At 35.9% G+C, this 24,888-nt stretch overlaps 1 protein-coding gene across 1 annotated transcript in view; it reads right to left on the reverse strand.

Moving 5' to 3' along the window:
- LOC150100631 (fibrillin-1-like) overlaps positions 1 to 24,888 on the reverse strand; it is a 1,594,375-nt gene that overhangs the window by 1,383,262 nt on the left and 186,225 nt on the right. Inside the window, exons 7-8 of the mRNA XM_090401848.1 lie at positions 23,912 to 24,037; positions 15,071 to 15,226 (exon numbers count right to left, since the gene is read on the reverse strand). Of these exons, the coding sequence (XP_090257974.1) occupies positions 15,071 to 15,226; positions 23,912 to 24,037 (282 nt within the window). The remainder of the gene's footprint in view (positions 1 to 15,070; positions 15,227 to 23,911; positions 24,038 to 24,888) is intronic.

Genomic DNA, 24,888 nt, shown 5'->3' on the forward strand with positions numbered 1-24,888 from the left:
CTATGTGTAATGGTGGATAGTGCTCCTCAGCCTTTTCTGTCAATGCCAGTGTCCCTCAAGGCTCTATCGTTTCACCCATCCTCTTCTTGATTTATATAAATGACTTGCTCTCAGTGACTGCAAACCCTATTCACAGTTTTGCTGATGATAGCACACTCCACTCATCCTACTCATAAGACAGGTCTTGCAGTGCTCACACTGATCTTCACAGTATTATCCATGATTGAACTGAAAACAACTTAGTCAACTTCGGTGATTCCAAAATGCAGTTTCGTTGGGTTTTCCCATAAAAAAAAAGACCTCAGATCTTCTCCGCTTACTTTTAGTAATGCGCAGCTCATCAGTTAAGACCAAATCTCTCTTCATAGACTGACTCTTATCCCAAACCTTTCCTGGCATAATCATATCACTTCTATAATATTATCAGTTTCCAAAAAAACTTGGCATCCTTTTCCACTCAAGATGGTACTTCTCTGCTGAACAGTTACTTATTATGCATAAATCCCAAATTCAACCAACACTGGAATACTGTCCCTCAGGTTTGGGGTGGTGCACCTAAGACCTCCCTAAAAATTCTTCTTGATGCTGTTCAGAAAAGGGCAGTCTGGTTGATTAATGGCACTCCTCTCACAGACTCTCTTTAGTCATTTTCCCATAGAAGATGTTTCCGCATTCTCTTCTACAGATATTTATTTTCATGGCCATTGTTCAACATAACTTGCATCCATTATACCTCTCATTTCTGCTACATCAACAGGAACTTGAGCACCAGCTGCTCAATATCCCTTTACAGTTGAAATATATATATAGAGATATGTATCAGCAAGATGTATATGAGGAGGTAGGACCACCCTAAACACAGAGCATAGGTTTCTTGTAAGCTTTGCAGGCTCTCATATGTGATAGTGATGTAAACAAAAGTCCTGAAAGAAGAAAGTTGTCAGTAATGTGCCACATGGGTCTGTTATTGTTTGACTTCTTTGTAATGATATTGGGTCAGGCATAACTGGAGAGATACAGCTATTTGCAGATGATGGTAAATTGGGCAAAACGATGAGCAAAGAAGATGTTGTTGCCTTTAAGAAGATCTGTATAGGTTGTGCAAGTGGAGCTACTGGTTGAATAGTCCAAGGTATATGTTTATAAAATCTGGAAGACAAGGGTGGGATGCAAAGCATATAAATAATGTAGAAATTTTAAAGGAGTTGGAAGAGATGAAAAATCTGGGAGTTATAGTGGACAAGAACCAGTTTAGAGGCCACATTGCCAAAATTATGAGGACATAATAGATTATGGCAATGATGAAAATAATGATGATGCAATAATTATGCCAATTTACAAATATGGTAAAAGAAATAATACAGAGAACTACAGACCAACAGCTAACCTACCAGTCATCTCAAAAATTCTTGAAAAAATAACACACACCAGACTACAGAACTATTTACAGAATTGCAACATTATCTCACAAAACCAATGCGGCTTTCAGAAAACAAAAAGCACCATCACTTTATTAGAAGACATCACCGACGCCATAAACAAAGCCCTCAATAAAAACAAGTAAGCTATCCTCATACTTCTTGACTTAACCAAAGCTTCTGATACACTTGAACATGACATACTACTGAACAAACTATACTCAATGAGAATAAGAAGAACACTGCACACCTGGTTCAGGAACTATTTCTCAAAAAGAACACAAGTAACAAAAATAGGCACATGTTACAACTGGAGTATACAAATAAAACACAGTGTCCCACAAGACAGCTCTCTCCAAGGCACAACAAGACCTAAATGAAATCACAACATACTTCTACCAAAACTCAATTGTAATCAACAGCCAAGACACAGATGTTAATTATACATATTATACAGATTAATTGTATACAGATGTGTATGTACTGGCCCATGTGTGTAGGCCAGTATATACACAAAAATTCATACCGCCACCCAACACAAAACTAGGAGTCATAAGCACCCTAAAACACAGAGCACTAACTATTTTCTCGAATCAACAAGCTCTAAACCAGGAATTAGAAATCATTAACCATGCATTTATAAAAAATGGCTATAATAAAAAAACAGTTCACAAGATCCTCCATAAAAATACCACTAAAAACAAAAAAGATTATAAGCATGCCACAGCCACACCATATGTTAGAGGCATTTCAGAAAAAATAGACAGAACACTACATAAATACAACATTAAGACTATCTTCAAACCCCTGACAAAATTAAGTAATTTACTCAGTTCTTCCAAAGTTCCTCTTCCACACCTGGCCCACCCAGAGGTTTACAAAATCCAATGCACATGTAACCTACCCTACATAGGGGGAAATAGGATGCACCATCCCAATCACAAAAGACGAACACAAATGACCTCCACTATAGAAAATAACTCCTTAAAACTATAGAAAAACAGGCCTATCAGACCACGCACTCCAAATATACTACAAAATTGAGAGGAAAGGCACCACTTCCCTACACTGCACCAAAACCTGGTTGGAGAGAAAATTTAAAGCCTGTGAAATGACAAAACACAATCCAAACCTGAACAAAAATGACGGACTAATCATTCCAAGAATGTGGAGGATCCATCTACAACCCTTATAGCAACCAGGAACAAGCCCAGAAGGAAATTTCAATATGAGAGGACTTTAGAAATGTTTAATGTAGTTCTGTTTTTAATTTATTGTTATATTTACTTTTTTTCTAAGCATTTTTAAAACTTTATTTTATTTTATTTATTATTATTATTATTTTTAATATTAGTATTTTTTTTTTCCACTAGAGGTCATGCTAGATAAAAGATTAATAAGCAGTTTGGATTAATTTCACCTTTGTAAAATGTAGGAGCATGTAGCTTGCTTCTTATACATATGTATTTTTTTGATGATGACCTCAATACAGAAGTCGAAACGTCAAACGTTACTTTCCTAATATTAAGTAAAGTAATTATTTTAACACGTGTGTTGTGTGTCTCCCTAAATTCTTAACCATGACAGTTAATATAGCATTGCATCCAACGCCTACATTTCATCCGTAAACAGTACCAAACAACATAAATAGTGAAAGCTAATCCCACTCTCTTCATAAAAGCTAAAACTAGCTTCGAAGTAGGCGGGATTAGATGTCCTCATTCAACTAATCGTCATAATCATAGACTGCAAATTATGTATATGTCAGCATGGTATATAATAATAAATGATGATAGTGATATCAAAAAAAAATTATGTATTTATATTCAAAGAAAAAATATTAAAAAGAAATAAGGTACAATGGAACCTGGGTTGTCAAACTTTATTAGTTTCTGAAGGCAGTTCGGAAACCGAATTGTTCGAAAACTGAAACCATTTTCCCATAAGAATTAATGTAAAATGGATTAATCCGTTCCCGAACCCCAGATGATCGTTTATTTAAACTTTAGAACAGTACTTTATGCATAAGATCGTATACAAACTTAATGAAAATGCATAAAATCTTACATAAAAAGAATAATACAATAAACAGATAAAAGAAAAACGAAAATTTAACTTTACTTTAACTATACATACAGAGGAGAATTGATGGCGTAAGTAGAAGAAGGTGAGTAAGGGGAGTCCCCTTCCATAACAGTAACATCAGGTTACTGTCCTGGGATTTTTTCTCTTTCTCTTTTCTGTCTCTTGGCACCACTCTACTCTGCTTGAGAAACACTGGGCCTCTGTCTCACTAAAAACCTGTCCAATGACATTTGTTTTTGCCTGCGTTTTAAAATGTTTCTGAAGCGAGACATGGCAGTGTCATTGAAATGGTTTATGATGTGGTTTGCTACAGCTTTGTGAGGGTGATATCTTGCCACAAAACTTTGCACCTCACCCCATTTCGCACACATTTCTTTGATCAAAGAACTAGGAACATCCTCAATCCCTTCCTCTGTGTGAAGACATTTCCTCCACCTCCGTCTTTTGCTGCTCCTTCTGAAGGTGTCCCAGTTCTTCTGTGGTGAGCTCATTCCTGTAATCCTCTATTAACACCTCCACATCATTATTGTCAACTTCCAAGCCCATGCTTTTGCCCAGAGACACAATATTTATCATCGATAGATGACAGATATTGTCTATCATCTATCAATGTCTCTGTCTGCTACACATTCTGGCCACAGTTTCCTCCAGGGCAAGTACATCATCCTTTAAATCACTTGCGCCCAGGCTTTATCAAGGATACTTAAGCAATGGAGGATGTTAAAGTGATTTTTCCAGAATTATCTGAGTGTTAATTCTGTGTCAGAGGTCACTTCAAAACACCTTTGAAACAGTGCTTTTATGTAGAGTTTCTTAAAAGTTCGAAATGACCTGCTGGTCCATGGGCTGAATTAGAGAAGTTGTGTTAGGGGGCAGGAACTTCACTGTGATAAAATCAGACTCCTCCACTAACTCGTCCTCCAAGCCTGGAGGGTGAGCAAGAGAACTGTCCATCACAAGAAGGCATCTAATTGGTAAAATTTTTTTTTGGATGTTTTTTCTCACACTTGGGGCAAAGACTTCATGGATCCACTCAATAAACAATTGTCTGGTTACCCAAGCCCTACTATTAACCCTCAACAAAACAGGCAATTTACTTTTCATCACGTTATTTTTCTTAAACACCCTCGGATTCTCAGAGTGGTACTTGACCTTGAAGTCCCCAATTGCGTTTCCACATAGCAAAAGAGTCAGCCTATCCTTCATTGGCTTGTGTCCTGGCAATGCTTTTTCCTCCTGAGTGATGTAGGTCCTCTTTAGCAATTTTTTTCAAAATATGCCGGTTTCATCACAGCTGAACACTTGTTGGGTAAGAAAACCCTCAGCCTTTACATAGTCACTAAATTCTTGCACATATTTCTCAGCAGCTTATTGGTTCGAACTCACAGCCTCATCATGCCTAACCATACTATGTATGCCGCTTCTTCTCTTAAATTTCTCAAACCACCCTCTACTAGCTTTGAATACATGCGTACCAACTCTCGTAACAGGGTTTTTCTTTAACAGGTCATCATGTAATTACCTCACTTTTTCACAAATTATAGCCTCAGAAACACTATCACCAGTTAACTGTTTCTCGTTTCTCCAAATCAGCAACAATTTTTCCACTTCTTCAATCGTCTGCAATATTTGTTTAGTAAGAACTTTCACTCCTCTTGCAACAACAGCTCTCTTGATCGCCTCTTTATTTTTGAGTAATGGTACATATTGTTGATTGCGGTATACTAAACTGCATAGCAAGATTCAAGACATGAACGGTTTTCATGTTTGGATATGATTTCTTTTTTCATCTCTATCGTGGTTCTAACAACTTTTCTTTTCGCTTTGCTGCTATCACTTTTCTTCTGTGGCCCAATAGTGGCTTAATTAATAATAATTTATGAAAAAAAAAAAAAACACAAAGAAAACTCACTGCAAATTCGAGCAGGTGTCTGCACTGATTGAAGGCTGCCGTGTAACTGACGCTTTCCTGCCTTACAGCTCTGCACATGGACACATGGTTACCGTTTGCCTCTTCGGGAACCAAAGTTCTGTTCAGAAACCAGGGCATTTTTTTTGTTCGGAAAATATGTTCAGGAACTGAATTGTTCAAGAACAGAGGCATACAACAACTGAGGTTCCATTGTACTCTAAACTTTGTACAGAGGAGAAAATGTAATTGTCTTATGTTGAAAGTTTTTCCCCACTTGGTTAGACTATAATAAATTTAGTTTAATGCTTTATCCAAGTGTAAACAAACAAAGTTTGGGCATGAAGTATCTTCAGGACTGAGGCAACTCGTGGTAAAGGTGTACCAAGCTCTCATCACTCCTTGTCTTAGTATCTCCCATAATGCAAAACACATCTCCTTGCAGACAGGGAAGTGGCCCTTCCCTTAATGCTATGCATTAAGGGAAGAGCCACTACCTAGACTGGTTTCGACCTTTACTGAGGTCTCATCAGTGGGAGCCAGACCCTGAGGTGGTGATGCTAAGGTGGAAGCAATGGAGAAGTCATTGTTACCTATACGAGTGGAAAAAAACTTCCATCATCTTTCTCTAAATCAAGAGTAATTTAATAATAAGGTGAGACACCTTTTGACAACTCGTATAGGTAAATAGAGGTCGAAATCAGCCTCAGTAGTGGCCCTTCCCTTAATGCATAGCATTATACATGTCTGCAAGGAGATGTGCTTTGCATTATGAGAGATACTAAGGCAAGTGATGAGAACTTATACCACCTTCACCACGAGTTTGCCCCAGTCCTGAAGTTTTACTTGGATAAAGGATTAAACTAAATTTATTGTAATATGTCTTAATTGTACATATGTAAATACTCTGTATGATAATAACAGAAAAAAACTATTATTATTAAAAAAATTATTGTATAGAGAAATTATATCTATAGTTATTGTGCATATAGAGTGTAAAAATGCAAAAAAAAAAAAAAACAGAAAAAATCCGTAATAATCATCATTGTTGATATTATAATAATATACATTGTAAACAATTATTATTATTATTATTATTTTAAAAATATTATGTACGTGCAAGTATCTGTTATCCACAATTGCATTTAAGTAATGTATTATAAATATTAAATGTAATTACTAAAGTTTCATTGGGGAAAAAAATTATATAGAGAAATAATATCTATTGTTATTGTAGATATATAGTGTAAGAATGCAAAAAAAAAAAAAAAAAAATCCGTAATAATCATCAATGTTATTATTATTATTCAATGGCAACAAAACACAGATGTTGATAATACACACCTCAAGAATCATATACCCTGCAACACCATCGATACATTGTCACACACACAGCTGCATTAACAACAAAAATACCTGCCAATGTTCCGAACTCAAACCTGTAATACACGCATAATACCTCAGTCTCTATATAGATTCCCACCTTAAATGGACAAAAACATAGAATACCTACACACCAAACTCCGGATCATTGCAGCAAACTTCTTCCAAGTTAAAGACATTATTCCATCCAACATAAAAAAATCCTATATCACGGTATCTGCGAATCCCTACTCAGATACGGAATAACAGTCTATGCAAATACATCAAACAGCCACCTAACAAAATTAGAAACATTACACAGGAAAATCGTGTCAACAGTGATCTGGACACCTTACACGCAACAACCAATATCCAACAAGCACATGGTGATACACAGAATTCTGACCATTAAAAACCTGAAACACTATATGACATTAACAAGGAATTACTTCAACATCACCTATCGAAACTACAGAGACACATATTGTATAACACGACCTACAACAACTCTCTACATCACCACACCCTTCAATAACTCATACGGTTCTTTTGTGAGATCACATTAGATTCCCACGCAACTCAACAACCTACCAAGAATTTTAAAACACGTAGATAACTACAGAACATTAAAAAACGAACTCTGGAAAATATACCAACAAAGTTAAGATACCATTAACACTAATATTATTATTATTATTCAGGCCTCCATGGAGTCAAATGACTCATCGTCGGAGGTCCTTCCTAAGAAACACAAAGTCTATCATGCCACTCCTTGAACTCATTGACCGTTTTCACTCTCACCACTCCATCAGGCAATGCATTCCATGGTTCAATCACCCTCCATGCAAAGAAACACTCCTTACCCTCTTGCTCACAGTTTCCTTTCATAACCTCCAGGGATGGCCTCTTGTCATCACTCCTTCCCGCTGTTCAACCAAGTGAAGGAACTCCCAAGTGTCAACCATATAACCACCTCTCAATAGTTTAAAAGTCTCAATCATATCACCTCTCCTTCTATCCACCAAACTTTGCAGTCCACATTCCCTCAGCCAATCCTCATAACTATCACGCTACAGTCCTGAAACAATCTTTGTTATCCGCCTTTATACCCCTTCCACAGTTAATTTATCCCCTTCAAATCTTGGGGACTAAATCTGAGAACAATAGTCCAAGTGTGGAATGATCAGGGTCTTATACAATGGAATGATAATTGTTCTATCTCTGCAGGTCAGTGTCCTTCTCAATATTGCAGCAATCCTCTGTGTTACCTTCACCAACTTTGCAATATGTCCCCTAAATTTCAGGTTTCTATCAATCATCAACCCCAGTTCTCCTGTCTCCCCTACTTCCTCCAGTATAACTCCTCCCATAGAGCATGCAGTATCCCATCGATGTTTCCCAAACCTCAAGACCTTATATTTTGCTGCATTAAACCGAAACCCCCATTCTTTTGCTCATCTATCTAACTTATTCAAATCCTCTTGCAGGGCTGCCACATCTGCACTATTACTAATAATCCTTCCAGGTTTCGCATCATCTGCAAACAACTGAATATCAACTTGCAATCAACTTACAATGTCATTGATATAAAGGTTAAATAATATAAGTCCCAGCACTGAGCCCTGTGGGACCCCACTTGTAACCCATCTATCTAGCTTATTCAAATCCTCTTGCAGGGCTGCCACATCTGCACTATTACTAATAATCCTTCCAGGCTTCGCATCATCTGCAAACAACTGAATATCCCCTTGCAATCCACTGACAATGTCATTGATATAAAGGCTAAGCAATATAGGTCCCAGTACTGAGCAATGTGGGACCCCACTTGTAACCCTCTGCTTCCTTGAAACTGCCCAACCATACGCAACTCTGTGATACCTACTGGACAGCCAATCCTGAATCCAGCTGACCAATCTGACATCCAGACCCATGTGCTGCAACTTAAATATCAGCTTATCATGTGGCACCCTTTCAAATGCCTTTGCTAAGAATAAGAAAATAGCAGTATATGCCTTTCCCTCATCTAATGCTCTTGTAACTTTATCATAAAAGGCTAGCATATTGCTAAAACAAGAGCACCCTTCCACAAATCCATGTTGGCTCTCACAGATAACATTAGCCTCACCTGCCCAATGCTGTATATGGTCCTTCACTATTGTCTCCAAAATCTTACTAACTACTGATGACACACAAACTGGTCTATAATTAGACACTTCCAGTCTGTTACCACCCTTATGGCACTATCTTACCTTCCTTCCATTCCAAGGGCACCTTTCCAGCAGCCAGACTTTCATTGAAAAGCAGGTCAAAGGCACTGTCAGTTCTGTAGCACATTCTCTCAAAACTCGTGGTGAAATACCATCCAGTCCCACAGCTTTACTGACATTCAGAGTACTCAGTATTTAAAACACACTCACCTCCTATACCTCTAAACCTTGAACCTGCCCTATCCCACTAGCATTAAAACTGACTCCTCCAGGATGAAATACTCCAATAAAGTGTTCATTGAACAATTCTACTATGTCCTCTGCATCAGTCACTCTATTCCCATTTTTATCTCACAACATCATTCTTCCACTGTCATTTCTCCTCCTACTGGACACATCTAAAAAATTCCCTAGGATTTTCTTTGGATCTTAGGGCTAACCTCCTCTCATATTCCAGTTTCATCTTCCTTACCATACTAGTCACTCTTCTGGCCTGTGTCTTATACTCTTCATGCATCTTCTCCTCTCCTGTCTCCTTATATCTCTTCCACAGCACCTCTTTTTCACATGCAATTCCTGTTTAATATTGTTTGTCATCCACTTTACTCCAAATTGTGTCCTCTTGTTTACTCGTGGTATACAACCCACTATTGCTGCTAACAAATATTCCTTCACTATTTCCCAAGCACTAATGATATCCCGGCCTTCCAATTCCTCCCTCCACAAAACTTTCCCAAGTTGACATCTAAGACTATTATAATCACCTGCTTTTTAATTCCACATACGTTCCCCTCTCTTTGATACTCCTGCATGTCTATTCATTTTCCAAGTCAAAACTACATGGTCACTTTCTCCAACTAGTGGGAGAGATGTCATCTCAGTTATTATCAACTCTTCTGATGCTACAACCAAATCATGAACTAATGTTCTCTCTGTTACATGTTGCCTAAGACATTTGTCCATCAACAATTCTAAAAATTCCATTCCCTTATTGCTAAATGCATCTTCCTCTCCCCAATTTATACTGTTGTAGTTAAAATCTCCCATAACAATCATTCTTCTTGCACTTGTCGCACTCAACTGTCTCAACATCTCCTGGTCCCCACCCTTTGTACTCCTGGGTCTGTAGCAACATCCCACTAAATATCCTGTCTTGCCTACCTCTACCTCTAATCACTAATCACTAATTCGAAAGTGATTAGTGATTAGAGGTAGAGTGACACATATGTGACACATATGCTTTCAAAATCACTAATGATTTTGAAAGCATATGTGTCACTGCCTTCCAAAGTCTCCACTCTTAGAGGACATAGGTCATCACTTATCATAAGCAGTACTCCACTACTACGCTTTCCCTTCCTATCCTGCCAAAAAATGCTGTACCCAGCGACTTCTATTCCTGTTATTATATCCTCTTCTGTCAATATACACATCACAAATCACTAGCATCCAATGCGTAAATTTCATACATAAACAGTAGCAACAACATAAATAGTGAATGTTAAATCCCACTCTCTTCATAAAAGCTAACCCAAGCTTCGAAGTAGGTGGGATTAACTTGTCTCACTCATCTACAAGTAATCCTTATAAACAAATGCAGAAATCTGTTTGGTTTGTATAATCACTCTTTCTCAAACTGTGGAAAAAAAAAAAATATATTTACAAAATATTATACAAAAAATTCTGTATAATCTTCATTGTTAATATTAGAAGAGTGTGTGTGTGTTGTAAATACATAATATAAATGCAAAACAGTATTATTAAAAATTTTAAGTGAAATCCAATGTAGAAATTGCAGCACTTAGTGCTGAACTCTGTAAAATTATAAGGTGCAATGTCACACAAGATGTTTATTGTATGTATAAATATTTTAGAAATCAATAAATTATCATTATTATTATTATTATTACAAATAAATAAAAAAATTTTTAAATACCTGACTTCCATGGAGTCAAAAAGACTCATCACAGGAGGTCTATACTCTCTCATGCCAAAAAGATCACCAAACCACATCTTGAATCAGTTTCCACATTCACTGCAGTTTCAGGCAATGCATTCCATTCACCTAGCAAAGAACCTGCTACTTACTTTCCTGCTCACATCCTCCTTGTGCAGCTTCCATGAATAGCCTCAGGTTCTACCCTTGCTTCCCTCTACTCTTTGAAATATCTTCTCCACATTAATCTGGTAACAACCTCTCACCAACTTTTATGTCTCCATCATATCCTCTCTTCTTCTATTCACATGGCTCTATAAGTTGCATCCCCTCAATCTCTCCTCATATCTGACATTCCATAGATCCGACACTAACTTAGTAAACCTTCTCCAATACATCCTCACCCCTCCCCCTTGAAAATCAGGTGACCAAATCTGTGTACAGTAGTCCATAAGTGGCATGATCACAGTCTTGTACAGGGGAATCATAACTTCTTTGCTTCTGCATGTCAATGTCCTCGTTGTTATTGCCATAATCCATTTGGATGTTCTTACAATTTTAGCAATGTGACCCTAAAGTTCAAATCTCTGTCCACCATCATTTCCAGATTTCTGATCTCCTCACCTACTGCAAACTTTCTCCATTAATATAATCTGCATCAGAATCTTGCCTACCAAATTTCAAAACCTGGCACTTTGCAGTATTAAATGCCAGCTCTAATCATTTACCCACTCTTTCTTCTTCATGTAGCTTCCTCAGTGAGAGGGTGCAGCACCACGTCCTTCCAGTTTTCTCTGTTCGTGGCTTTCCTTTTTGTTTCTGCATAGCCATGTGATCCTGTCCATGATCTTATATCATCAAGCCATGTCCTTTGTTTTTTGCCTCTTGATCCTTTTCCCATAATTTTTCCTTCTAAAACTGTTAGTATCCTCTGTCCTGCTGGCGGGACATGTACTTATTAGTACATGTCCCGCCAATCTCATCTTTCTCTGAATCATATCCTGTAATAAAGATCTCGGTGTTCTCATTCTCTGTAGGACATCTGATCTGAAACCTAATCCCACCAATAAGTTTAGAAAGTCTTAGACATTCTTGAAGAGCCTCCATAGCTCAGTTAGTATAGACAAAGCCATTTGGGGAAAGACCGGGGTTTGATTCCCGTCCAAGACATGAGGAACCTTTATCTGGTCTCTTTTGACTAAAGGTTTAGTTTAGTCAAAAGATTAGTTAGCAGTCTCATATGGAGGCAGGGTGTTTTTTCACCTGGAAACTCAGGTTTTTAATCCTCCAGAACAGGCAAACCGGCCCATGAACTCATGCATCTACAGACATAGGACACACCAGAGGTATAGGATTAAGCACCTTATCCTTGAGGCGGTTGTGGTTTCAAATTGTAATAGGCCATGCCTAATACAAACTTAATAGGCAACTAAGTCTAATATACGTATAATGAAGGAAGAGCCATTTTTGAAAAAACTGACTTAAGTCTAAGAAATTTGGAAACTGATGATTCAAACTTTGAATGAGGATCAAAGATGTTAGCTAGAAATGCCTTTACAGGGAAATTTATCAACTCCAAAATAAACAATTTTTTTTTCAGAGCTTATTTAAAAAATAGCTCTAAATAGGAATAGGGGTTTATAAGGCTTTGATAAGACCACATTGTTACCCTAATACCTTCACTATGTGGAATTTTCAGTTATCATGGTGTAACATGAAGAGAAAATAAAATAAAACCCCTGTATAAGAGCTAATACATAAATTATTTAAAGAAAGAAAAATATTCTTGCATTCAAGTAAAATATATAACAAAAAGTGTTTGTTGAACTAAATAATAAAAGAAGGAATATATTACAGTTGTGATATGAAAAAATTAACTAAGTAAGACAGAAAAGATTAGTCATAAGAAATTGTATGTGAGAGGCTAGTTTTAACACTTGAAATGAAAGATTAAAATATTAAGTATATTCTTAGAAAATTTGGAAGGGGGATTAATTTAGAGGCTAGCAAAAAACAATAGACTATAGCTCAGGGTCAATTCCCAAATTGAGACGTCGGCGCGTGCTCGCCGACCGCATGAGGTTTGGCAGAAAAACGCCACCCTACTGGTCGGTGAAGTCGACTCCAGTAAGGGGCGGAGAAAAGAAATTAAAGAAGGTGCCAGTAGGGGTCAAGGTATAAAAGGGTTAGAACCCCCCCCATGAGGCTTTTTCCCGGAGAGTTTCTTCACGTGGTTTTCCTGAGTGGCGGGGTTTGAGTTAATCTCCATCCGACAAGGGAAGGGAACAAAAGTGAGCGGGATTTCGATTCCGTATTCCTATGGTAAGAAACGAGAAATGCCATTTAGCTAAAGGAAAGAAGGTATTGTCTATGTGTTTCATCATTCTGTGACAACAACGAGAGATAGAAGTCTGTAAAGAAGTCAGTGCCCAAGTGGCGAGTTTCACAGCCTTTGTACAGATGATTCTAAGCATGTCCTTAATTCAAGTACGAAAAGTTAAGATCGCAAAAGCCCAGTTTAATGCCAAAAGAACTTAGGAGTGACAGATTATAGAGGAGTTCATCCCAGGATAGTACAATGGGAAAAACAGTAGAGGCCAATATAGAAAACCCAAGTCAAAAGGTAAAAATCTCATGTTAATCGAAATCGTAGGTAATTGTAATCATTGTTCTATTACTGAACAGTTGAAGAGACTAAGGAAAATTATACTAGGACTATAGTACATGACTGATTGTAATGAGAGTATGCTTGTTAATATTAATTATATAACTATTCAAGTGTACTGAGATTTATGCATGTGTATTGTAACTTATAGGAAAGTTTTAAATGTCAAAGTTATGTGTTAGCACAGTGAAAGGATAGTTTAATCTACATAGTTTTAGATAGTTAAATAGAGTGAGTTGATCACATATGTCCATGTGCTACAGCATATAGCGTATTCAGACGAATATAGGGTTAACTAAAGTGTTAATTAGATCTGGGATTATACATATGATTGTATGTGTTGAACTTGTTATGGCGGCATGATCGCAATACCCATATAGGATCTTAGCCAAATACTTGTGATTAGCTAATGTTATTTTGTAAATGTTTTCTTAGTATTGAATTGAGTTATATATATTATAAATTGAATTGTACCATGCTAATGAGTTTAATAAACCTTTGTTCATTGATAATACAGTTGTCTCAAATTGCTGCCCAATGCACCACTTGAAAATTTACGAACCTAATCATGCGGGAGGGGAGAATATTTAGATGAGTAATGAGATAAAGTGTCACAACTGCAATATTGTTTCACATTCAGACATATTTTGGTAATTGCTCCTTGTTTTTGTATTTAATGGGAGAAATAGCTTAAATATTTATATTTTGGGTAATATCTCGTACATAGATGAAAGTTGGATAAACATAAATAGAATTTCACTTGTAAGGATAATTGTTAGAATAATAATCATAAATTGGGACACAACAACATCTGGACAACTGCATGCAGATCTGGTTATCTGGATTCCTTAGGAATGAATCAGGAGGTGGTGAAGAGGATTATGCAGCAAATGACCAAGATTGCAACAAGCAATGAATGCTTTCTATGAGGACAGACTGAAAGTCTGTAGGTTACAAAGGTTGGTTGATAGGTGGAAAAGAGAAGATATGATAGAAACATGAGTTATTAAAGAGGTTTTATAGAATTGACACAGAAGACTTTTTTCAGTATATGAAATCATTAATCAGAAACTTCAGTCACTATTGAGCCTGTGATGTGAAAGGGGATAACCCCTGGAAATTGTGTAAGACAGTGGTTACCAAGGGTGTAAGGACTAATGGACTAGATTTTATGCCTGAAGAGTGGTGAATGGGAGGAATGGGTTCTGAGTGCTTCATTGGTGAATGAGTTCAAGAAGAAGGAGAAGTATAATAGGTGCTATGGTTAGTATGGGTCTCCCACAACAAGTCTTTGACTCCATGGAGATATCCAGGTAAATAATAATAAGAAGAATGATAAATCTGAATTGAATTTTTTTTCTGGAATAATCTATAATCAAACAAAAACAAGTAAATCTTTTAGGAGACAAAATAGCATGCATTACAAGTTCTGATTACCTAATACACAGAGTTACTTTATTTAGTTAATTTCTTTTTTGCAGAACTTACTTGATCCAGGAAGTGGACATGGTTCACAAGGAGGACCACCCCATCCTTTTCCCATATTTTCTCCACAGCAACACTCCACATTTGATAAACGTACAGGCAACTTATTTTTACACTGGCCATTTGTAAATTCCAAATAACAGTTACCTTGACGAGTGTCTGAAAAATAAATCACTTATGTTTATTTCTTTCAAGATAAAAACAGATTCTTTCATCAACTGCTGTTCAAACAAAGGAAAAAATGAGTATCAACTGTGATTGTAGAATGATCACAGATAAAATCCTGTGTCATATTACAATAAATTTATGTCTTCTTCACTTAATAACTACTAATCATTGACTCAATATTTTAACCAAATTATAGTAGTTGAAATTTAAATACTTAAACACACTTGGCAAATCACCGAAGCAAATACTTAAGATTAATTAGAAAAGTGTATGAAAGTTAGAAGCCATGCTGCCAAAGTGATAAAGTTATCACAACTATTAAAGAAACCATGAACTTCTATGAATAAGAAAGCTATTCTTTCTCTTAACAAGGCTTTGATAAAACCACATCTGAATTGGCTACCTGGGTTTCATGGAACTCAGGATGCAGTGGAGAAGCTTTAAAGGAAAATACCCAAGCTAACATCTGTCCTGTGAAAAGGCCACTTATGAAAGCAGATTGTTGTCTTCAAAGTGTGATAAACAGATTCAAAGTGTGATAAACAGAGGGAAGGAAATAGGATAGAAATACCCAAATCGTTAAAGCAAATTTATAGTATAGATACAGAGAAGATTTTTTTAATTAACTATAAGTGGAGGAGAGAAGGAGTCACTCCTGAATGCTGAGTAAGGGTGTGCTCAATAAACATGTGAAGTGTAGAATTTTTTATGGTGTCTAATTTATTCAAAACAGTTCATTCATATTCAATTGATTGCATGCAGTTTATTCAAAATTACTAAAGCTTGGTGAATAGTTAAAAATAAAATGATTGTTGACCAACCTCAATGTTTTGCAATACTTTTCTTAGAAATTTACTTAATTACATTTGTCAAATCCTGGCTGGCCTGGTTGGATGAGTGGTTAGCATATGCACTCTCCAGTCAAAAGGCTGCCGGTTCGAATCCTGCCGTGGGCATGGATGTTTGTGACTGTCTGTGAAAATACTAGTGGTGGTGGTGGGTGGTAGATGCCGTTGGTGTAGATGATAATTGTAGTTGCGGTTCATTGTAGTTGGAGAATTGGGTGGAGACAGAGTTGTACAGTAGGTGCCCTCCCTTGATGAGTCTTAACTCCCTAGAGGTGTCAATTAATAATAATAATTATTATTATTATTATGTGGAACTAAAATCAAAAGACTGCATGTAATGCCATACTTTTTTTTTTGCCACAAACTTCAGCCACTATTGACCCTGTGATGTGAAACATATAACCTCTTCCAGTCAATCCAATCTCACTTTCTCATGGTGTAGCTGTTTTGATAAATGGTCTCAAGCACAGATTTCTACCAAATCTGTCTACCAAAATTTCTACCAAATTCTGCCCTCCTTTCCCAAAAAATAATAAAATAATTCTGTTGAGTTGCAGGAAATTCCATCCAGATCCTGAGATAGCATTTCCTTCATATCTACATTTCGCCAGCCCCGTTACTCAAGTAGTTGTTGCAATATTCTGGTCTGCAGAGGACAATTTCTGTGCTTTCCATTCTAATTGTCTCTTTCATAGTACAGAAGGGATTGCTTCCTGATCAGCTAGAGAATAATCCTGCAGTCATTTACATTGCCAGATTGCATCTGGAGGAAGTCTAAAAACAGTGGGATACGGAGGATACTGTCAATTCTATCACTACCAAGTCAAATGCCATCATCTTTCTTAATGAAGATATCAAAATGTTGAAAGTTTTTTCACTTGGTCATACTATAAATTAAAGATGCAGAAAATATATTTTTGGTTTCATCTATAATCCAAGTGTAAGCAAACAAAGTATGCACGAGAAGTCACTTCATGACTGGACTGCTTGTATATAGAGGCTAATGACTTCACATCAATTGCCTTAGTACCCCATAATGCAATCCAAAAATCCTTACTGACATGTATAATGCAATGCATTATGGGAAGGGCCACTACCCCTACCCCTGGGTAGTGGTATCCCCCACACTTAAACAGTGTGAGGGATACCACTACAAAAATTCATGCGATCCCTCATATCACCCAACAATGAGCGACCTGAAGGACCATTTAATCAGCAGTGGCTCTGTTCAGTGACAGGCTCACCCTACTGAGCAGGACCACTCATTCCAGGGAACAGCATCAGTCAAGGCAGCTGTAATACATGCCACCTCAAAAGACCCAAATCCCTGGATGTTCAAAAGCTCTCCAAGACAAAAACCTTAAGAGAGTAAAAACTCTGCTCCCCAGGATGAAGCTACCAACTGGTTTTGACTTTTATTGATGTCTAATCAGTGGGAGCCAGACCCAGAAGTGATACCAAGGTTGAAGTAATGCAGAAGTCATATTTCCATAAAGGTTGGTCGATTGGTAGAGCATCTGCTACTAATTGCTCAGGCAAAAGGTTAAGCAAGTTTGAGAGTGGTTAGTAGTTGGAAGGGTTCAAACGTTCAATACTGTTGGTGTACTGCTCCCTCGACGAGTCTTTGAACTCCCTGGAAGTGTTACATAATAATAAAGTAGTCAAATTATTACTAAAATACTCTGGATTACAGATAGATGTTGAAAGTTTTTTTTCACTTGATTATACTATAAATTAAAGATGCCAAGAAATTATATTCTTTGTTTCATCCAAATATAAGCAAACAAAGTTTGCACTTGAAGTCACTTCACAACTGGCATTGTACATTACATTGTGTATTGCATTATGGGATACTAAAGGCAACTGATGTGAAGTCATTTGCCTCTATATATAAGTAGCCCAGTCATGAAGCGACTTCACATAGAAACTTTGTTTGCTTACACTTGGATAAAGGATGAAACCAAGAATATAATTTCTTGGCATCTTTAATTTGTAGCAGTATCAAGAGTAGCTGCCATAACTGGCCACCAGAACACAGGTTCTGCACTTGCCATTTCCACTCTTTTCTTAAGCTTACTCATCATTTTCTCTTACAGTTCAACCTCCTGTACAAGGTATTTAGTTAAGATCACCAAAATCCCCCCCCCCCCCAAAAAATAATACTAATAAAAAAAAAATCCAAACAAAAAAAAAATCATAAAAAAAACAATAAATTCAACAAAAACTGATAAACAAAATAAATCCATACAAAAAAATTCCACATCCACACTAATGCTTACCTTAATACTCTTCGAAATTAAAATATTATTTGAACAAATCAAATATTTATGCAGTCTAAAAAAGTATAAAATCTTATTAATAACCATTGCAAAAATTTACAGAGACTCCTATTAGTTTGAAATTTTTTGAGAGGTGTTTGTGTTGAAATAAAATACTTCTATTTGGGGGGGGGGGGAGGATGTTAATATTTTTGGGAATTTTTTAAATGTCAATGATAACGTTTTGGGGACAGATGATATTTTGAGAAAAATTATAATATTTTGCCAAATTTGAACTATACGCTCAAAGATTGAGAGCATACAACCTTCATTATAGCAGAAAGATTGACATTGGTATTTCTCTTTTAGAATGGAATCATTTTGGAAATCAATAAGTTCCATTTAAATACAAATAGAAGCTTTTTTGAAATTAAAGGAAAAAAGGACCTGTAAAAATCGAAAAAATTCTTGCTCCTTAAAATCTTTAAATCACTATCAAATTCTTCTTTGATCTTATCTAGTTTGAGACAATATTGAGAAAAGGTAAAATTTTGATTCTTATTGTTCAACTGTTCACATATAAGAAAATAATTTAGAATATTCTCTTTTAAATGATTTAGAAACAAAACCAGTGCATCACACATGTGTGTTATTAACTGATCTTTCTCCTGAAGTTTGACATGTAAATCATTCAAATGTCCTGTAATATTAACTAGGAATGATAGATCTTGTACCCATGTCTGATCATTAAGAAATGCAACATCATGATTTTTCATTTCTAGGAACAATTTTATTTCCTCTAAAAGTAAAAAAAAAAAAAAACAGCTTTTTTTTTTAGAACCTTATGACAAGATAACCAATGAATCTCTGTGTAATATGATAGCCCTTCAAATTCACTCTCCAAGTCTTTAAGAAATTATGCAAACTGGCAGTGATTGAGGCCTCTGGATTGGATGAAGTTTACACAGTATTTATTATTATTATTATTATTATTATTAGACGCCTCCAGGGAGTCCAAGGACTCATCGAGGGAGGGGTACCTACTCTACAGCTCTGTCTCTTCCACTCAATCCACCAACTGACCACAACTACACCAATGCCATCTACTGCCAACCACCACCACTAGTATTTCCAAAGAATCACAAACATCCATGCCCACAGCGGGATTCGAACCCACAGCCTTTTGGCTGGAGAGTGGATACGCTAACCACTTGGACAGCCAGGCTGGCTACAGCCGTTTGTTTTTTATTTGTTTTATTTGTTACAGCCTTGAATAAATTGCTCATTTCCAATACTTTGGAGCACAGGTATTAGTAAAAATAAAGGTCTTGGTACAAAACCTTTATTTTTGTCTGTCATTACTGGAGCACCATCTGTTGTCACAGCTATAAGCCTGTTCAGTAGAAGTTAGTATTTCTCCAAAATGCTCCACATGGCATCAAAAATGTCCTTCCTTGTAGTGGTTCCATGGATGGTAATCATTTCCAAGAACTCTTCAGTAATATTCATATTGTCATTGCAAGCCCAAAGAAACAGAGCAACTTGAGCCACATCATGAATATTGAAACTTTCATCAAGTGCAACTGAAAAGCACTGTACATTTGTGGATATTTCTTACAACTGGTCATACAGATTATCTGCCATTTTGGTTATTCTTTCGATCACAGTATTTCTGGACAAAGAGATATCGCAAAATACTTGCACATTTTTGGGACAGACATTTTGGGCTACTTTTATCATACACTCCTTAACTAAGGAACTGTCACTAAAAGGTTTGGAATGTTTCACCAATAAATAGCTGATTTCATAATTGACACTCTCTCTCTCTCTCCTGATCCATTGTCTTTCATAATTTTTGAAAATATTTATTGTTGACTTTGAAGTGAATTTTTAATACTTTTTAATTTTTATTCTCTCAGTTCACCCTCAAAGTGAATATTGTTCTTTGTGAATTTTATCGTGGTGCCTTTTTATATTATATTCTTTAGTGAGACTAATTGTTTCATTACAAATAATGCACACAATTTTGTCCTTTGTTTCAGTGTAGAAGAAATTCAATTCCCATTTTTCTTGGAATTTTCTCCCCTCATCAGCAATTTTTCTTTTTCTTGTTGTCTTAGGAAGCAGTATTGTCTGGATAAATAAATATATTATTAATAACAATTTTTATATAAATGTATTTATATAATTACTTGCATCATTAAAACTAAATTTATTGAATAAAAATGCACAGAACTGTAAACCAGCGGATGATACTATTGCAAATAAAAAAATAATAAAAAAAAAGGATTCCCTCACAGCTAGATTATGTTGCTTGTTGTCGTTGGATTGTGTTTGGCACAATGACATGTGCTTCAGAGATCACTGATTGACTGTAGCAGGCAATTATAAACTCGTGCAGTCTGGATTCACATGAGTGCATATGCTGCGTGTTACTTTGGTCATGTAAACAGCTGCTAGTGAATAGAGTTCAAATTTTTTCAGCACGCTACGTGCAACATGCATGCTATAAATTAACAATGAAAACATAAATATAGTTTATGATTCATTAGGATTGGATCTAACATTGAAATTGCGATATAAATTTTTATTATTACAATTATATTACAGCAGGTCTTTGCATCCATATTATAACTATAATAGTTGTATGAAAACGAATAAATCAAATGTTTAAATTAACATTTCTGTTTTTTTATAAAAAGTAACCATCCTTTTGTTGTTTTTTTGTATCCTTCCTTGAGGCATCGTGGGCCGCAAGAAATTTCTTTGTGGGCTGCATGCGCCCTGCAGTCTGCCAGTTTGACACCCCTGCTTTAAAGCATCAGTGGCACTGAATGTGTTAAACAGCTCTCAACCTGTGACTACTATCTAAGCCTTGATTATCCAAGAAGTGCACCAAAGAAATCCAAAGAAAAAAAATATATATATACCATATCAAATTTGGCTCAAGACAATATATTATACTTAACAGTCATTTTACACTTAGCTCACAACAAATTAAAGGATAAATAAATAAATAAATACATCTAAATCCAGTTTTGAAAGTCAAATGGAAAAAAATCTGCCTACTGCTGAAACAGCAGTCAAGTGAATTAGTACACTGGCAAGGATATTATAAGGCACAACTTCTGCCTTCTGCCATTATGACATCCATAAGATACAATCAGCCAAAAAATATCACTGAGTTCCTGATTATTCTTCTCCTCCAATTCCTGCATAGATGACCAAGACAGATCACCACCCAATATACCAAGAATAGCTCAATGAATGCTTCCTCTTGTCCTCTGCCAAAAAGAGATCAGAAAAATGAATAGCTTGTATTTTTTTTTTTTTTTTAATATCAACTCCACATAGGTGAGGTCTCAAACATGACAATGCAGCGTATGAGTAAATAACAGAGAGAGAGAGATGAAAGAAATCAGTTAATGTGTTTCTTGAAGAGTTAGAGGTTATATGCACTGAGGAAAATAGTATAGTAAAGATTGCTCTAAAGCAGGGGTTCCCAACCTTTTTGTTTCCTAGAGACATTCTAAAATACCTATAGGGCGACAGGCACCATCTATTTTTTCAAACAAATTTTTTGAATTCGTTTGGTAAATGAATACATACAAAGTTTACATTATAATCAAATGTTTTATTACTTAAAAGTTTACATTATATAAAAATTTAAATATATATATGTAAGTTAGTGTGCTCTTTGGCATTGCATTTCATTGGCCAGTGCTTCATAATTAAGAGAATATGATGATATTCCAGTTCTTAAACTGGAACGAACGACTTCGAATGTGCGTCTACTTTACATTGTATGCATTTAATACTCATCATGTGTCATTAACGCATGCGTCATATAGCATGCCATGAATTGTTGCATGAATATTTCAAACTATACGGCACACGGCTGAACAGCGGCAGGCACACACAAATTGGTCGATGGGCGCCATGGTGCCCGCGGGCATAGGGTTGGGAACCCCTGCTCTAAAGAATAGAAATATGTGAAGAGAAGGAGGAAGAATCAGAAGCTGTTTTTGTGAGTTAGAATCTGAATGGTATATGGATGGTGATAAGCAGCTGCTGATACTGAATAGATGAAAATGAAAGAATAGTGATGGTCAATTCAACAGAGTAGCAGCATCCATAGAAATATCTTATAGAAGACACATAATGCAGAGACAAGGTATCTATGGGAAAGTAAGGTTGTGAAGACTAGATTATTCTCTTGGAAGGTGGTGAATGAATGAATGCAAAGGGTTGCCAGAGTCGGTTATGAGTTCTCTGTCTGTTAATGGTTTCAAGGAGAGGTATGATGATATTGTGTTGAAGTTTGGGTCTCCCACAATGAGCCTTAGGACTACATAGACGTGCCCATGCAATAATAATAATAATAATTCGCATCCAGTTGTTCAACTTACTACCTATGGTACATTAGATAAGTGGAATGGGCAGAAAGATAAGAAGGCTGCAGGTCAGATACCAGTAGAATATTATTATTATCATCATCAAAACTCTGTGGAGTCAAATGACTTATCGCAGGAGATCCACTATCACACATACAAAGTTGAATGTTTTGCATTTAAAAGTGTATACCTCTCATGATGAGTCTTTTCACTCCATGGACATCTGGTGTTAATAATAATAATAATGATTATTATTATTTATTCATTTTTTTGTTGAGGAGTTGCACTGAATGATAAGTATTTTAAACCTTCAGAAATTTGCATTTATGCTATACTTTGGTATGATATATCAGCTACATTTCCAATCAATTCTATGGAAACTTTTCTAATCATTATCAGAAAAGTATAATTTATCATAATTAGCAACTATTATATGTAATTTTTTGTAATTTTTATTTCTTTTTTTCTTAAAAGAAGAAATAATACAATGTCACAAAACAATTTCATTGTTTAACCACACTACCGGCCAAGACATATATATACGTCCAAGTTATCATGGATGCGAAGTGCATATTAAAATTGTAATACCATTGATATTACATTGAAATATATGATGGATACGAAGCTTATGAGGATGCATATTTGATCCATAATGGCCGGTAAGGTGGTTAAAATGTACATTTCAATATTATACTAATATATGTCTCCTTGGCCCCTACGTGTGTGTCAGAGACATACAATAGTGTAACCACACAGAATCCTTATTATACTATCAGAAGGTGCAATTCTCAGGATGCAAAACAGAATCATCCCATAAAGAATGATGAACACAGAATTTTGAAACATAGGATAATCATAAAAATCTTATCCAACAGAGATGTTAAGCAACTCTATCTCATATTTAAATCTGAGCATTTCCTCACACCAGCTCCAATAATAAATGATGATTAGATATTAAAAATAAATAAGATGTTTTAACCAGACAGCCACAATGCATAAAATATATCGACCTCTTACATACTATCATGCAGCTTGCATCAATGTTTTAGTCTAAATTTACATATACTGTTTGCTAAGGTGATTAATGAATTCAAATTTTTTTCAGCTTTACTGGAGAGGGTAAAAACTTCATTTCTTCCCCATTCATTTCTCTAAATAACTTAAAAATATTCTTACCAAAACATGCTTTTCGATCCTGAGAAGGTACATATCCAAAGTCACAAATGCAATTAAATGTTCCTTTAGTGTTCACACAGCGACCATGAAGACAAAGATCAGACTGAATTTCGCATTCATTAATATCTGGCAATAAACAAGAGAGTATTTTTAACACAAAAATAGGATAATTTTAAGTACCAATACAATATGCACAATAAATTCTGCATAACAAATTTTTAATTTTCCAAACTTTATTAAACAATTACCTCATATTTAAATCTGATTATTTCCTCCCACAAGCACGGACAAGAAATTTTTTGCTATTAAAAATAAATAATATGTTTTAACCACCCAGCCACGATGGATAAAATATGTCAATAAAATTTATTGTTGGAACTGCAAGCCAGAAAAATAAAAAGCATGGTTAAAAAAGAAAAAGTAGAATATGAGAGGAGACTGGCCAGTCAGGTCAAAGCTAATCCAAGGAAATCTTTCTGCTATGTGGCAAGCAAGATGAAAAATAATTATAGCAGGATGACATTGGTGAATAGTTATGGTAGCAGAGAAACCATAGCAAATGATTCAGTAGAACTATTTAATGAACAATTTATCACTGTATATCATACTAGTGTGAATGATGCTGTGCAACATGTAGAAGGGAAGCAAGGATTAGGAAAAATTAAAGGTGAAAGAATCAGAGGTGTATCAAGTATAGCTTGGGTATCACCACATCTTTTTAAAGAATGTGCAAAACAGTTAGCAATGCCCTTGACCAGGTTATTTAATAAGAGTCTTGCAGTGGGGTAGGTTTTTACCTCTCCACTTAACTACAATTGGGACACAAGTATCCAATTATAGACTGGACTATAATTGGGACACACAAGTATCCAATTATAGACTGGTCTGTATATCTGCAGTTGTGGTCAAAGTCTTGACGAAATTAGTTAGGAATAGAATACAGGATTGGGTTAATGGACATAAGATTTTCTAAACCC

This window comes from Typopeltis vanoorti, chromosome 12 (assembly GCF_054136105.1).
Source record: "Typopeltis vanoorti isolate ZY-2024b chromosome 12, IOZ_Tvanoo_1.0, whole genome shotgun sequence".
NCBI classification, from domain to species: Eukaryota; Metazoa; Arthropoda; class Arachnida; order Uropygi; family Thelyphonidae; genus Typopeltis; species Typopeltis vanoorti.